The following is a 16139-nucleotide window of genomic DNA, read 5'->3' on the forward strand; positions in this document are numbered from 1 at the left end:
TCAATAAAAATGGAATTTGTAAGAGATAATCTTCACTCAGATAACCTGGGTTACAGTGTAACCAACTCATCTCAAACTAGGCAAGAAAATACCCCAAAAAGACTGGCATGCTAGACTTTTGTCATGGGGCATCCCAGCTGGATCACAACGTTGGACTTTGATTATGTCACAAGAGGTAAAAGACAGCCATTCCTCATTCCCGACCTTCTTATTTGTACCCGATGCTGGAAATGTGTCGGCCGTGACCAAGTCGTGTTAATATCCTGCTGAATTTTTGAGGTCTGATCCTGGCATTACATTGCTGTGCCACTGTTACCGAGACCTTCACTGGTAAAATCTTCAGAGGATCCTCAGTGTGGAAGTAGGGAAACAGCCTGTCAGTGAAGGTGTGTGTGAAGGTGTGTATGTGTGTGTTAGTATCAGGATCAGAGAATGACAGCTTCCCTTTGTTCCAGTTCAGACTCACTCTGACCCTCTGGAGCCTCTTCTTCACTGGGAGAACAGTGTCCCAATCTGGAGGGGAGCCTGCTTTGTATTGATCACCTTTGAACCACATTCCCCATAATGCAGCAGACTGTATCTCTCCCTTCCTCTGGACAGACTCTGCTGCCACACCCAGTAACCAGTGTGTATTGTCTCCAACCTCAACATCCCAGCTGTGAGCTCCGGAGTTAAAGCCCTCAGAGCCCAGGACAGAGCAGCACCTTGTAAGCCTCTCTGGATTGTCAGGAAGCCACCACTCTCCATATCTCACGCTGGTCAGATCTTCAGACAGGATCAGTTCTGTACCGGCAGTGTTTGGGTCCAGAATCACATGCGTGTAGGAGACCATCGACTTCATCTTGTCCCAGACTCTGAAGCACAGGTTGCCCAGGTGTTTGGCCTCGTCTATCAGAGCTCCTGAGACCAGCTGTGGATCCTCCAGCAGGGGGCGCTGGACTCTTTCCACTGTAGCCTTGTAGTTCTGCAGGAAGGAGACATGTGCAGCTCTTAGCTCCTTCTCTATGGCTCTGACTGTGTCTGAAAGACCTGCTATCTCTCTGCTCAAACCCTCGATCTTCCCCTTCATCGTCCGACTCTTGTGCTCCTCTTCCTCCCTCAGTGCAGCGATCCTGGTCTCCTCTTCCTCTTGGAGAAACTGGTGAAGCTTCTTAAACTCCTCGTTAATCTGCCTCTCTGTGCGTCGGGCCTGGGCCTTAATGTGTTCTGCCGTTTGATCACAGTTTCCTTTAACTTTATTAAAGAGCTCCAGTTTCTCCTTTAGGGGGTTCAGTGTTTTCTTGAGTTCCTCCTTGTGAGGCCGCGCAGCTTCATCGATGGGTCTGAATCTGTGGTTGTGGTTGGTGTGTGTTTCTGAATCTCGACAGACGACACACACTGGCTGCTGATGGTCCAGACAGAAGAGCTTGAGTTTCTCGGAGTGCAGACTGCACAGCTCAGATCCTGCTGAACCTGTCTGATCTCTCTCCACTAAGAAAGCCTCACACAGGTTCTTCAGCGCCAAGTTACGAAGTGGTTCACTATGTGAAGATATTTCCCTACAAAGTGGACACTCGTGTATTAGTCTCCGTGTCCACCAGCTCTGCAGGCAGGCTTTACAGAAGCTGTGGCTACACGACAGGATGACAGGATCTTTAAAGATCTCATGGCAGACAGGACAGAAGAGATTCTCCTCCGATCTGGAAGCCATTTTGTGAAGATGAAAACAAACCAGATAATCCCACCACTGGTCCTATTTATGCTATTTATTAAATCACTGATGATGTCACAGTGGGTAAGTAGGTCACTGATCTCACTATTTGATTTCTGACATCAATGATGATGTCACAATGGAAGAAGAAGGTACCATTCATATAATATTCCTGTAGTATTCCTATAATCTCATACTATACTAATAGGGCAGTGTTCCGGCACGGCGGGGACCCACAATTGTTCAACTGAGCATGCTCAGAACGCCGCCCTATTTTATTATACTACTAGACATTTTGCGCGCTCATTTCTGCCGTGGAGACTCTGGAGACAATGGGTGGACTTTTTTGGGTGTGACCAAACTCATCCCGACCAAACTCATGCATGCGCCTATGCCCCTTCTGCCGTCTTCCACATGTGCGGCAGGACCAAACGGTGACCTGGTCCAGGTCTTCCATCCTCCTCTTGTGTTGTGGAAGTGGCTCGAGCTGGTCCATGTTGTTGTCGCAGATTCAGGCTTGATTGGCTGGGCTGTGAGCAAGTCTACTAAACGCACAGCTTATGACAAGTTAGCACACCTGCTCTTGTCAATTGTGAGTCAGCAGGCCCGGCAGAACATTTCCGAGGAGGAATCTGTAGTAAATTAAAATACTGTTGTTGTTGTTGTTGTTGTTATTTAACATAGAAGACTAAATAAACTAGAAAATATTCACATTTAAGAAGCTGGAACCAGATCATTTTAGTATTTTTTATTAGTCTTAAACGATTCATTGTTGCAGCTCTACTGTACTATTTCAGGAATCTCTTTCTTTCTTCTTCATCTCTGATGTTTAATATTTCAATTCTATTAGTAAAGTTTGATTCCCAAAATCAACAGTCAAATTCCTACCATGGTGAAAATGTAGCTGGCTAAAATAAAATCTGATTCAGATTCATAAGGTCCAAAATTAATTAGCTTGATGCATATCAGCAGACCATAGCTGCAGTGCATGAGCTGTGATGTCACCGTCAAGGGTGGAAGCATGTATGTTGTTATTCCGGATTTTATTTTGACAGTTAATACCGGAGGTTCTGCTTGTTTACACTTTTTAAATTGACACTGGTATCGTTGGGGAACTTAAAGGAGAATTCTGTTTTTTTTCCTTCTTTACAATCTGGACCTCATTTTCAGCTTGGTTTATGTTATCCTGGTCACCAGAACCGAAATTTCTGGAACACGCAATGGCCTGGAACAGAGGCAGATAGGGCATGTGCTATCCATGCATTTACGTCCTGTAAATTGCTTATTTTCTGCCAGGCAGTGAGTGGCTCATATCTAACCCTAACCCTATTTATACAGTCTATGGTTGGTCCCTATCATGAGCGCTGAACTTCCAGCTTTATTTGCCATACAACCGGGCAGATGCATTTTTGTCCAAGGAGGGCTATACCAAAAATAGGGCTGGACGATATGGTTGAAATCAATATCATGATAATCAAAAGGACCTTTCTCCATATCCATATATCACAATGTGGTTCATCATGTATGCAAAATCACGTTACATAAGCAGACACACACCCACCTGCTGGACCGATGACCGATGACATCACAATTGACAGCAGGGCAGTTGTGTGTCCAGCTTTCATAGCTCTGAACTGTACGTTAGTTGGAAAGGCTCTGCTGTGGCAGCAGCTACAGTGAGGAGAACTTTTAAATTGTTATGAAGTCTACTGATGCATTCATGTCTTATACTGTACCTACTTCAGTAAATGAGACCATCAGCGAGGAGATTGGCGATTCTAAGTTAAGTAACAAAGCTGAAACTTGTGAATTCAGAGTCCAATTGCATTCATCATGTCAGATGAAATGGCCTAATAGAATACTGTTATTCTGATAGAATTGGGCTTTAAATTGTGGTGCAGCCGGCCGCTTCTATACCTGACTTTGTGCGTCCGTCCTTCCGTCCGTCATATGGCACAGACCGTACTTCTGTTCTGTCCATTATGGCACGGACCGTCTGTCCTGTGGGCCCCATGCACCACGATCCTCGCTTGGTGGCTGGCCAAGTCCCGTCTGTCTGTATGTATGTCTGTCCTGTGGGGTATGACTGATGTCATACACCAGCCCCAAGCGTCGATTGGTGGCCAGAGTGATGACGTCATTGTCATCATTGTCGAGTGGTGGCCAGTGGTGGTGACTGATGATGTCAAAGGGTCAAAGGGTCAAAGGTCAATGGTAGCTTTATTGTCCCCTCACAGGGAAATTGATTTGCAGCCAGGTAATATCATGGATGTATTAAAAGAACTGGATAGGGGACGAGCCACGCCCACCCATGCATTCGGACAGAGGCTGCTCACTGGCGCATGAAGCCATCATGGGGGGTTTTTCTTCCTGGTTTTACTTCCTGACCATGCGGCCCAAGGCGAAGTGCGCATGTGTGCCATGACGTATTCCATGACGTCTCCCACCCCTCCCACCCATGGATGTAGATGTAGATGGAAAAAATACACCCGTATTACGGCTTAGTGGCTTCTGAAGAAAAAATGCCCCATAATTTTTTTTTTGATAATTAAAAGAGTCGTTTTATACTTTGAGTAACACCCAGAAAAAATTCCCCTGGGTTTAACAGCTGCCGGGGTCCCCATGCAAGTGGATGGGAATTTTCCTTTCTGGGCTGCATGGTGTCACGTGACTTGCAATACAGAGCTTCGCCACCATGTTCAAATGGCTTCACAGCCCAGCGCTATTCCTGGGGGCTTGGGTAATATAAAACACACATATCATACGACATACAAACATAAAAAGAAAATAAAGGACAGAAACCTAAAAACCTAAAAACAGGGCAATAGAGGCAGAGAGACTTTAAAAAGTACAACAGGTAGCAACATCGGCAAAAGTGCATAAGTGGGCAGTCTGTGCAAAAGGGCAGAACCAGAGAAATACGGTTCTATCTGCTGTTCATCTGCTGAATAGCAGCCGGGACAAAGGAGAGTTTGAAGCGCTTGGTCCTCGTTGTGGGCACGCTCAGTCGACGACCTGAGGGCAACAGCTCAAACTCTAAAGATATTAGTAAACAAACACAATCCGTCAACTGAGCAGACAAACACCTCCGACTGATGAGGTCATGCCCCACAATCATCGAGTGGAAGGAATCTGAATCCCAGAAATGTATTGGCAAGGGAACCTGGTATTCTTATTACTATGCATGATGACAGGTGTACTACTTAAGTGAATTATGACAAAAAGGAGACGTGATATTATTGAGTAGATTAGACGTAATAAAATTGTGGCGTAATATATTTGAATAGATTTCACCAAGATAATTAGTAAATATAAATCAATTACACATATTATCAGTATAAATCAGATATTTAGCAAATCTAAATTACTTTTGCTCACTAAATGTGATGCTTTCCCCCCCAAACTTTATTGGATTTTCGACATAATCAGAGTTTATACAATTGTTGCTTATTACCATATACTTCTTTGTTTAAATAACGCATTCAATACTTCACTTTCATCAAAGATGTGGTAGTAAAATCTATTCAATTATATTACGTGTCACTTTGTTGCCTTATTTTTTTTAAGTAATCATTGGTCAGATTTGACTACACTCAACTACACTGCAAAAAAGGTTCCTCTTACAAGTTGTTCAGTTTCATATTCACTCCTGATATCTACGTGTAGAATCATTTTGACGACAGCACGAGACCATCACTGAGATTTACAGGCTGTATCTGCCGTAACTGACTGCGATAAGAGTTAGCAGTGCTAGATTAGATGACTTGTTATCTTGGAGGAACAGGAGGCACATTGGCATTCTTGCAATACCAGCCAGTCCGATTTTCCATTATGGATATACTTGGCTTTCCACGGGATTTGAGCCATCAATCTGGATCGGCTCGCCGTGTCTGTCTTTTAAGACTTAACACATGAAAACACGCGCTATAGTAGTTTGGACGCCCATCGCTGTTTGGAGGGTTTGATAACAACGGCGATGATGATTTGAAAGCGTCTCTGTGATGGCAGCCTAGATACTGTAGTGTAAAAGCTACCTAGTGGCCAGATTGAACAAAAGCGTTATCGGTCTGACAGAGCAAGGCAAACCGCTGAAAATCCTCCTCCGACGTGGGTGTGATTGATGTCTCGGCTGATCCCTGCCGAGATGTTTTCTTCATCACTTCATCCCTTCATCACTTCATCACTTCATCACTTCATCCCTTCAACCCGAGGCATTTTCAAAATGTGCTATTACACAGTGACACATTCCATATCTCATCTTCTCATCGCTGCTAGGTTGTAATCTTCTCAGACATTTGGGAGTGTGCCCCCCCCCCCCCCCCTCCCTCCCTCCCTCCCTCAAGGCCATGGGACTGGGACTTTTGGAACCCACTGTACAGTGTACACTATTAGACAATAAGGTTCATTAGGGTTCTATATAGAACTTAAGGTTCTATATAATTTACCAAAGAACCCCATGTCTAAAAAAAGGTTCTATAAAATGTCTGTAAGACAACAAATAACCCGTTGGAGAACCCTTCTTCTTTTTCTTAAGGTGTCGACTGATTGGTGGACCCCAAAGGGTTCTATATAGAACCCCAAAGGGTTCTGTTTAAAACGTGGTTCTATACAGAACCCAGAAATGTTTCTATAATGTTTAAAAAGTGGTTCTATATAGAACCCCAAAGGGTTCTATATTTAAAAAGTGGTTCTATCTAGAACCCCAAAGGGTTCTATAATGTTTAAAAAGTGGTTATATATAGAACCCCACAATGGTTATATATATAGAACCCCAAGGATAGAACCTCAAGGGTTCTTTTAAATTAACCATCTGAAATGATTCTACATAGAACCATTTGAGGGTTCAAAATACGTACCAAGCTTTTCCATATAGAACCACGTCTTCTAAGAGTGTACAGCACTTTCAAATGAAACTCATAGTTTTTAATGTAGTCAATAGTGGAATTTTATCATTTACTTTACAACAGTTAAAAGTCAAAAACCAGTTGTTCTTCTTGTTCCTTCAGGTGGATGTCTGAGCTCCTCTGTGCAGAGTTTGACACTAAAAGGGCTGTTTTCACATTCATCTGCTGAAAGTGGAAAGTTTCTCTGTGCTCACTGAACAGGCGATTTTCAACAAGCATGATTCGTGACATCACAAATACTAGAGCCACGAAAAATCATGAAAATAAATGAAACGGGTTCGATGTTTTGAAGGAATATAAATGTAAGCTTTTTCTCCCCTTTCTTTCTTTTAATCGGAGATTTTACGACAAAAAGCAACGGCGAATAACGTATAATAACGAAGGACGTTTTGAAAGTCGAGTTATTTAAAGTCCCGTTGAAGTCTCAAGGCCAGCTTACGTCTGTAGTTTGCACAGATGGCTTGTCTGAAAAGCTGCCTTTCCTCGTTTATCTTCCTCTCCCAGACACGTCCGTCCAGCCCTGTAGTGAGGAAGAGGAGGAGGAGGAGGAGATCAAACACCACAGCATCAAGCAGAGCAGAAGAAGAGTGGCTGGAGGCGCTACAGATGCAGCCTGCAGAACGCGGGTACGGCTCGGAAATCAACTGACTGAGCAGGAGTTTACCCTTTTTGTTGACTACTCGCGTCATTGTCACTGATCCATTGGTTTATCATGCCATATGGGATGGGACATTAGTGTGATTTGAAGGCCCAATCTACTGTCATCCAAAAGTTAATGAATCAGCAGTCCTGCCACCAAAATACAACATGTTATTAATTTCTATTCTCCAATAACTGACTGCAAGGACTAACTGTGAAAGCTGAAGGTAACTACCTAAATTAGTTTCTGGATCTGTTATTCAAAGTCTACCTGCACATATACCCCTCAAAATCAATGCACAGGAAGATATTCAGCAAAGACGCCATCCTTACAGGTGGACTTGCTTTATATGCAAGACTGCAGTGCTCGTGTTGAACCATTGGGTGGGAGCATTGTGCAATCCATTTGAATAAACAAACAGGTGCACATGTTGCGGCCTGATGGTTTGAGAAGCACATTTGTCAAACTGGGGGGGGTTGCTGGTTCGAGTCCCCTTTTTGAGCCGGGAAGTGCTAAAAAAGGCCATAGAGACAGTCGGCATGTGTGGGACCGCCCACAAAATGTTATACGGCTGGCGCGCGAGTGTGGTAAAACCGCCCATATATCTCAATGGGCTGACTCACCAAAGGAAGGTGCTGCGGCTCTAAACTACAGTTTTGGGGATTCTAGAGCAGAACACAAGACGTCTGTTCAGATGTGCGTTTACTGCAGGGCTTGAATCCCTGATCGTGTCTGCCTGGGCTGGGCTAGCAGCTAAATTCTAACTTTGCTGAATGGATCGAACGGGGGATTTACCCCACCCTGACCACGCCCCCAGCCAGGCTGAGCCAGCTAACCCAGGGTCTATGACGAGACATCGCCTCAACCTATTCACCTTATGTAGCCACGCCCATTTATTGAATATTATTTGTGTCATGACTTCCGGCAAAAAGAAGAAGAAAAAGGCCGGCTGCTCCAATATCATCTAACTCTGAATGAACTAATCATTTAGCCAATTGTATGTAACATACCAAATAAAAGCAAACGGCAATGTCTAAGAATGCAACGCCATGTAACTGGCTCGTTAATTCTCGCATTCCAAGGAATTACGTCTGCGGGTCTTATAGACGTAAGTGGCTCGCGCTGCGCTCGGAGGAGAGAAAACGATCTGAAGCTTTCTTTGTCGGAGTCCAGGTATGTTTTACAAGAAAGTGCTCGTCATTGTCGACGATAACGTTATCTGACCTGGCTAACAGTGGATACTCCGCTTGCTTGCTTGCTTGCTGTGTACCAAGCACAAAGTAGTAGGCTACGTTCTTTGTTTTACCCCCTGCGCTGTCCGCCACAAAAACAACTTTCTTCTTCCGACGTTCTTTTGTAGGCTATTTCGCGCCGTGACCAGCCGGAAGTGTTAACACGACCCGGGAAAAGAATTTGGCCCACCCCCGCGCGTATGAACATAAGGTGAATAAAAGGCTGACAAAGGAGATGGAAGGAGTGTTCATCATGAAGATGAATGAAACCGCGGGGCGGGCTGTTGTTGCCTAATGGCTTTGCATTGACATGCCTTCATTTATGAGGCCTTACAGTAAATGGCAACCACTCCCCCTGCAGGCGCGCCGACACATTGATTACTACAGTACATCGCTACACTGCTTAGGAGAATTGGGTTCAGCGTAACAACGACAAGAATGAGCGAGCAACAGGGAGCTGTCAATAACGCAGCCATATGTCACTGAGCTGGATCTATAGCAGAGGGCACGATGTGGCTCAGTGGTGTGACTCATTGCCTATCGAGGCCAAAGCACCACACAGGGAGTAGAAGCCATCACCTCTGCTTGTCAGCAGAAAGGCTGACACAGATGGAGGACATGATGGACGGACATGTGGGAGACATGTTCGATTAGGAGCTGAAGGACAAACAGAAATAACTCATAGAGGCCGAGTGCTTTTGGTGGTGGGTTGAGATGATGATGATGATGATGAGATAAACTTTATTGTCCCCTGGGGGAAATTTGTGTTGGGCAAAAAGTGCATATAGCCACATCCCGGCTTAACCCATTGATACCTGATGCAGCATTTGTGTGTGTATCCCTTTAAAACCGCGAACCGCGTTAAAGGGATACACACACAAATGAGGGATATACATGCTGCATCAGGTATCAATGGGTTAACAAACAGACCACATACAACAGTCAACAACAAAGAACATAGAGACACTCCATAATTGCACTCATTTCAACAGAGGAAGTGTACACCAAGACATGATAGTTGCAAAGCCCAACTGTTCAACTCAGACTTTCCCAAGATAACAACAACAAAAAGTAAAAATACTGAAAATGCCTCAGTCAGCTGTGGTGATATGGTTACCTTTATTAATCCGGGGAAAGGCAACTAAGCAAATAGTTCCACACACTCACCAATGGGAGCTTCCCAGACAGTGCAACCACAGTGTTCTACGCTTGGACATTCACGACTAGTGCATTTTAGTACTGTAGTCAATCGACTACACCCAAGTCGACTAGTCATGGGAGATAAATATTTTTTTCTCTACCTAATAAAAATGTTCAATTCTCGTCAAAAAGGTCTCAAAAACAGCCAGTAAAGGGCGGGAGGACAACCTGGGGGTATGGGAATAGCAGAGTCTTTGATTGGCTCTGACTGCAGAGGCTCTTTACCAATGAGCTGCTCAACCCCAGCAACTTGTCTGAGCTGGAGATACCCACTGTTTGACTACAGTAACAACATACCGTAGACGGGAGTCTTTCCCTCTAAATATCTTAAATTCTGCTAATTTCCCTTACAGAAAAAACACATAAGGTTCACATATGTCCATATGTGAAACCCATGAGAAGCGGGCGGTTTTGGAACATTTTCACATGTGGAAAATGTGTTATCACATGTTATATAACATGTTTTGCCACATGTTTAGCAACATGTTTTCCACATGTGGAAAACAACATGTACATGGGTTTCACATGTAATCATATGGGAATTTACAGTACATGGGTTTCACACATTTCACATGTGAAAACGCTCCAAAACCACACGCTTCCCATGGGCAAAGCACATGTTTCACATGTGAAATTGAACATGTTTTCACCAGTCATTTTGCACATGTGAAGTTCATGTGGTTTTTCTGTAAGGGTTAACATGGCATAATGTAGAAAGTTATTGTTTAAACACATTTATTTATTTATTTGTTTATTTATTTATTGATTGATTGATTGATTGATATTGTTTATTCCTAAAACCACAGAGGGACGATTAGTCGGCTATAATGCACAGTGTATCGACGAGTGGTTTTGATATAGTTGAGTAGTCTGTGAAGCCCCTAACTGCCACTGCTTCCAAATGGAGAAGGGGGGGGGGGGGGGGGGGGGGGGGGGACATAATACTTACTGTAGCATTACAGTTATCCCTGAAAGCCCCCTGAGGAATTATTGATTTAATCTGTTTTAATGGTCTTCCTGGCTGCCTCCTCCTCCTGTTTTCAAATCATCCTCCCTTCACAGTCCTCTCCCCCCTGCTGTTACCCATAAGGCCTCTGTGTCATACAGGTAAGTAGGTCAGTGCACAGCTTACGTGTTCCGGCACATGGTTACAGTACATACTGAACATGTTGCCCCCCCCTGAGTCAGCAGACATGTGGAGGCCATGCAGGCACGTTCCTCACCAGCAAAATCAATCAGTGGGCCAAGTGTACTGTAGGAGAGGGAAGAACTGCCCTAATGGTTCTCTGATCCAATGAGCTCCTGCCTTTGTCACTTGAGGAAACTGAATGTGGCGTTTTGTTAGAATACCTTTTGTATTCTGAAAAAAAATTACTGCATTTTATGGCCTCTGTATGGACCTCATGTTCACTGTGAATGGTTTCTCTAAGTTTTAGCTCTGCTACGGAGAAAGGCCTCGAAATATTTATGTTCAGGGAGGGAGCAGGATCTCTGAGAGAAGCTCAGAAGTTTGTGCAGTAGGAAATGAATGCAAACCAACTTGGAGTTAACATCAACCTCCTCTAGCACCGCCCTATACCTATGGCCCTTTTCCCCCTCAGACACCACCCCATATCTCCCTAGCCACTAATCCTACCCACCCCTCGAATCCCAACTCTCTAGCACAGTGATACTCATCCTGAGGCTCTAGAGCCACATGCGGCTCCTTTATGGATAGTTGTGGCTCTTTTAAGTCCTACTTAAAATGCATAAAAACTAAGAATAAATAAAGGGAAGAAAGAGACTTTTTTGGATTGTGGCTCTTGCAAAGCTTTTTGTTGTTGTCAATGTGGCTCTTGAGTAGAGAAAAGGTTGAGTAGCACTGCTCTAGCACCTTCCTATCTCTATGGCCCCCTTTCCCTCACCCCCTCAGTCCACCCACCTCTCGAATGAGGAGAAGGCACATATTTTTGTGACACTTACTGTACATAGGCTCTATTGTATTCTATTTTATTTTATTCTATTTCATTGTTATGGAACAGCCTCCTATGCTTCTTATAATGTTTGATGTTTATGTTGATATTTTTCCAAGCCTGAGTACGAGCAACTGTAGGATGTCACAATTTCCCCTCGGGGATCAATAAAGTTATTCTGATTCTGATTCTGAATCCCGACTCTCCAGCACCTTCCTACGGCCATGACTGAGTGAGTGAGTGAGTGAGTGAGTAACTGACTGACTGTCCTGACTCTTCCATCTTATGACCCCGGCGGGGCCGCTGGCCCAGCGCTGTGGGAGGAATCTGAACTGAACTGAATATACCATAAAACTTCAAATAAACGCTGAGTGGTATTATATATAGCTCTGTCAGTGACAACATGTGTCTCATCCTCTCTGTTGATCAGACACGTTTGAAACGACGCACGCGTCAACATTGATCACATCCATCCCTTGAGATGTGTAGCAGCTGTGTACCTGACATCGACATCCTGGCAAACAGGATTTTAGTTGAAAGGGTGGGAGAAGTGGAAAGAAGAAAGAGATATAAGGTAAGTGAAAAGGCTACAGTAATATATATATATATATATATATATATATCAGCCATTTCTGTCCCATCATGTCTGTATCAGCCTTGAGAAACACCATATTGATGGCAGAACACTAGTAATTACATGCGTGCACCTCTGGCTCGGGGCGTCTTGTCTCCAGACACTTCGGGGGCGGTAATTAAAGGGCGTGAATGAGACGGAGCCCGGCTGACAGAGCGGGTGGAGAGGTTGCAGGGCGTGTGCTGACGCAGGGGTGACGCACACATGTGACATCACACGGCCTGTCGGATCACAGCGAAAATGAGAAGCCAAATTGAGTTCCCTTTATGGTGGCTGGAGTCCCACTCCCTGGTGAGCGTTAATAGCCCGCTCTCAAACACATAATGAGATCAGCGGGCACACACACACACTTAACCTGATATAGGCTATGCGGTCACCAGTAGAATAGGGACAGAATAGAATCCTGGGGGAAATTGGATTCTAGTCGAAAAATGTATGCTAAAAAGATTCTCAAGTTTCAAGTTTTCTTTATTGCATATTCTCTTGGCAGTTTATGTAACTGAAATACGAGAATATTTACAATGGATGAAATCAATGGAGTACAACATAAAAATATAAAACCCACAATTTAGAATAAAATAATAATACATTTGTGAGTCTTCTGTGTTTTATCAACAGTCTATGGCAGTGATGTGTAGGGCTGTTCATTCTATATTATTTGGCATTCAGGAGAGATGTGAGGAATGGGATGGGTGATTTTTCATATCTTTTTGTTCTTGTTTTGGGCATGTCGAGTTGGGTGCTGTTTCTGGTTTGGCGCTTTGATGTTTGGGCTCTGGTAGGTGGCAGCCAGGCTCTGAAGGGGGAATCCAGAAGACCCAAGGCAAAGTCCCTGCATAGTGAGTTTCCTCTGTCTTGGAGGGCAGGTAGTGACAGGGTTTGGAGTGCATCGTGATAGCTGGAATATGCTCTGCCAATTATGATTCTGCAGGCACGTTTCTGGACACGCTCCTTCTGGTCTGACAGAGCCTGCGTCAGGGCTCCCATGCCACGCCGGACAGGCATTACTCCAGAGTGGGGCGGACGTATCCTGTGTGTATTGTTGCCAGGTCGGATTTTGGCACCCCTGACCTCCTCAACCTTCTCAGGAAGTACAGTTTTGTGTTGGCTTTCTTAACCATGGCATCAGTGTGTTCATTCCATTTCAGGTCTGATTGAATCTGGACTCCAAGCTCGGCCTTCAAAACCCAAAGCAGTCGAACCCTAATCCTGACCCGTGCAGAGGCTATCCTCTCTGGATTGCAACAGCGCTGCCGATGGAACAAAAGGATCCCCGTAGATCCATTGAGAGAGAATGGATCAACTTTCACTGTTCAGCCATGGAGCCAAAGATCTCCACTAAGGTATTTAGCCGGACGCGGCAGAGAGATAACCAATCAACTGCAAAGGGCAGAGATTATAAAGGTTTGTTATTGTTCTGTGTCCCGGTTTGACAGCACTGATGGGAATCTATGATAATTCGGGATGGATTTACATAGTAATAGGCCAACCCACTTTGGAGACACAGGGGCTGTTATCACATGATTGACAGCTGGGATACAAAACAATATTTGATGCGTAAGAAGTTTTTCTTGCTTATGCTGATTTCTCTTGTGTCGGCCCTGATGAGCCTCGGCGCGGAGCTGGATCCAGACTGACCTGATCTTTAGAATCTGAAGCAACATGGGACTATTAATACTCAAAATCTTAAGGAAATCATGGGTGAAATATGGGTTGTTTTTGGCACAGCTAATCCCTCTGATAATTACAGATAATTTATGGATAATGAATGTGCAGAGTTGATTGGCATGAGTTGGCAGCGTTGCTTGAAGATTTTCAGCGACCCAAAATGACTTCGCTTAAAGTGCCATTTCGATTTTGATCTGAGTGTTGATATTGAGATGCAGCAACCTGGATCGCACTGGATTCAGCTTGAAAGCCTTTTTATTTGCAGCCGAAGTGCGTTTTTATGTTTACGAGCTGCTCAGGCAAGTTACTGTTCACATGCACACAGATAGCAGGCATGACCTACAACTGACCTACGCTTCAGAGCCTGAGCCATACATGCACACAGGCATGACCTATAACTGACCTACACTTCAGGGGGGGCTCGGTCCTATGGCTTAATGGATAAGGTGCGCGCCTTCCAATCTAAGGACTGGGGTTTGACTCCCGTTCAAACCACATACATTTTTCTAAAACATTAGCGTTAGACATTACGATTTAGGCAAGTATACAACAGTGTGGTTAGGGTTAGGGTTTGGTTCTGGTCGTGGTTAGATAAGAAAACCCTAACCCTAATCTTAAACACCTTTTTTACTTAGGTGCGGCGTTTCCCTGGCCCGTACTAGGACAAAATGTTGGTGCAGGAATGACACCAACGCGTTGATATCAGGATAGTCCGTAGTTTGAGATTTCTTTTGACAAGCTCTATCTAACAGAAAATACAGAACAAGGTTAAACAACACGAGTTTAGACATAAGATACAAGCAAAAAATTACTAAAATACTCTCCAAGGTCATGTGAATCAGTTTGGTAGTTAAGCGCCTTTTGGTGCAGTAATTGGCCATGGCCACGCCTCCTTTCGGCCAGTGGGCATGGAAAGTTAATCAGTTCGTCCTTCACCCATGACCAACCTTTCTACAAAGTTTGGTGGTGCTACGGGAATCCGTGTGGAAGTTGATTGGCCACAGCCATTGCCACGCCCATGCCCGTAACTACCATTGAGGACACCGAGGTCATGACCTTGGTTATTATTTATTTATTAAATTTTTTCAAGAAAAATAGCCCCGGCCCCCAGATCTATTCATCTGTCATTGATGTTTTAAAGCCCTCATAAATAACATGATATATGACATAGTTGATCAGAAATGCAAGAATTTGCTTCCTCTCTGTGTGCTATATAGAAGGAAGAGACATAACTCACCACAACGTTCAAATTTTGCATTGGGGCTAGACTTTGGGGACAGTTCTATTGAAGTGAATGGGTAAGTAACTCCCCTGTGAGTGATGTTTGTGTAGATGGGCCATTGTATTTAATTGAGCAGTATTCTGCCATATGTGACCTGTATGCAGAATATATATTATATATATATAAATAACAAACTGTACAGCTTTAGTTTAGTTATAGAAATAATATAAATATAAATAATAGTATTATTCAATACTATTTAGGAGTATTTAGTTGATTTGATTTAATTTACCTACAGTTTCTGGGAAACGTAAGATGTAAAGGCGGTGGAAGTAAAGTGGTATATATTGTATATTGTATATTTTATATTTTCGCGTATTGGTTTGTTTCTTTTCTTATTGCAATATTTTAATACTGCTGTTTCTGCACCTTACCTACGGAAGTTGTGTAACTTTTTTTATTTGTGTAACTTTTTTTTATTGTTTAATTGTTTAATGTCATTGATGCTCTTGTCATTGATGCTCTTGTTGCTGTCATTGATGCTACTGCTGCTGTAACGGCAGAATTTCCCCTCGGGGATGAATAAAGTACTCTATCTATCTATCTATATATCTATATATCTATATATGGGGAGACATTGGGGAGACATTTATTTTTTGTATCATTGTAAAGCAACAGCACAGTAAAAAGGATATTAATCTAATGATGTCTGTAGTTCTTTATAGATCTAGCCTCTTAATTTTGCTCTCAAAGTGCACCAGATTGGAGCATTTAACTTTAAAATGGACACAATTTTCTAACCGTGGGGGGATCTGGACCCCCCACGCCACACTAAAATGACCTCTGTATTTCTCAAACCCTGGCTACGGCCATGGCCACGCCCCCCCTTGGCTAGTGGGCGTGGAAAGTTAGTGCTAGGAACTATATAAATGGCCTCTGCGGGTATAGGCCTACAGGTAGGCCTCCTGTTGTTCCCGCTCTGCCGTCAAGGAAGAAG

General features: G+C 43.8%; 1 protein-coding gene across 1 annotated transcript; it reads right to left on the reverse strand.

Annotated features, from left to right (window-relative positions):
* Positions 1–208: 208 nt before the first annotated feature.
* Positions 209–1690, reverse strand: LOC310784424 (E3 ubiquitin-protein ligase TRIM39-like; the record flags this gene model as incomplete). Its single annotated transcript, XM_083645426.1, has 1 exon — positions 209–1690. The coding sequence occupies one exon, from the start codon at positions 1688–1690 to the stop codon at positions 209–211; it is 1482 nt and encodes a 493-aa protein (XP_083501552.1).
* Between the last annotated feature and the right edge of the window lie 14449 nt (positions 1691–16139).

The sequence above is a fragment of the Poromitra crassiceps genome (assembly GCF_964638095.1).
Source record: "Poromitra crassiceps genome assembly, chromosome: 10".
In the NCBI taxonomy this organism is placed as follows: domain Eukaryota; kingdom Metazoa; phylum Chordata; class Actinopteri; order Beryciformes; family Melamphaidae; genus Poromitra; species Poromitra crassiceps.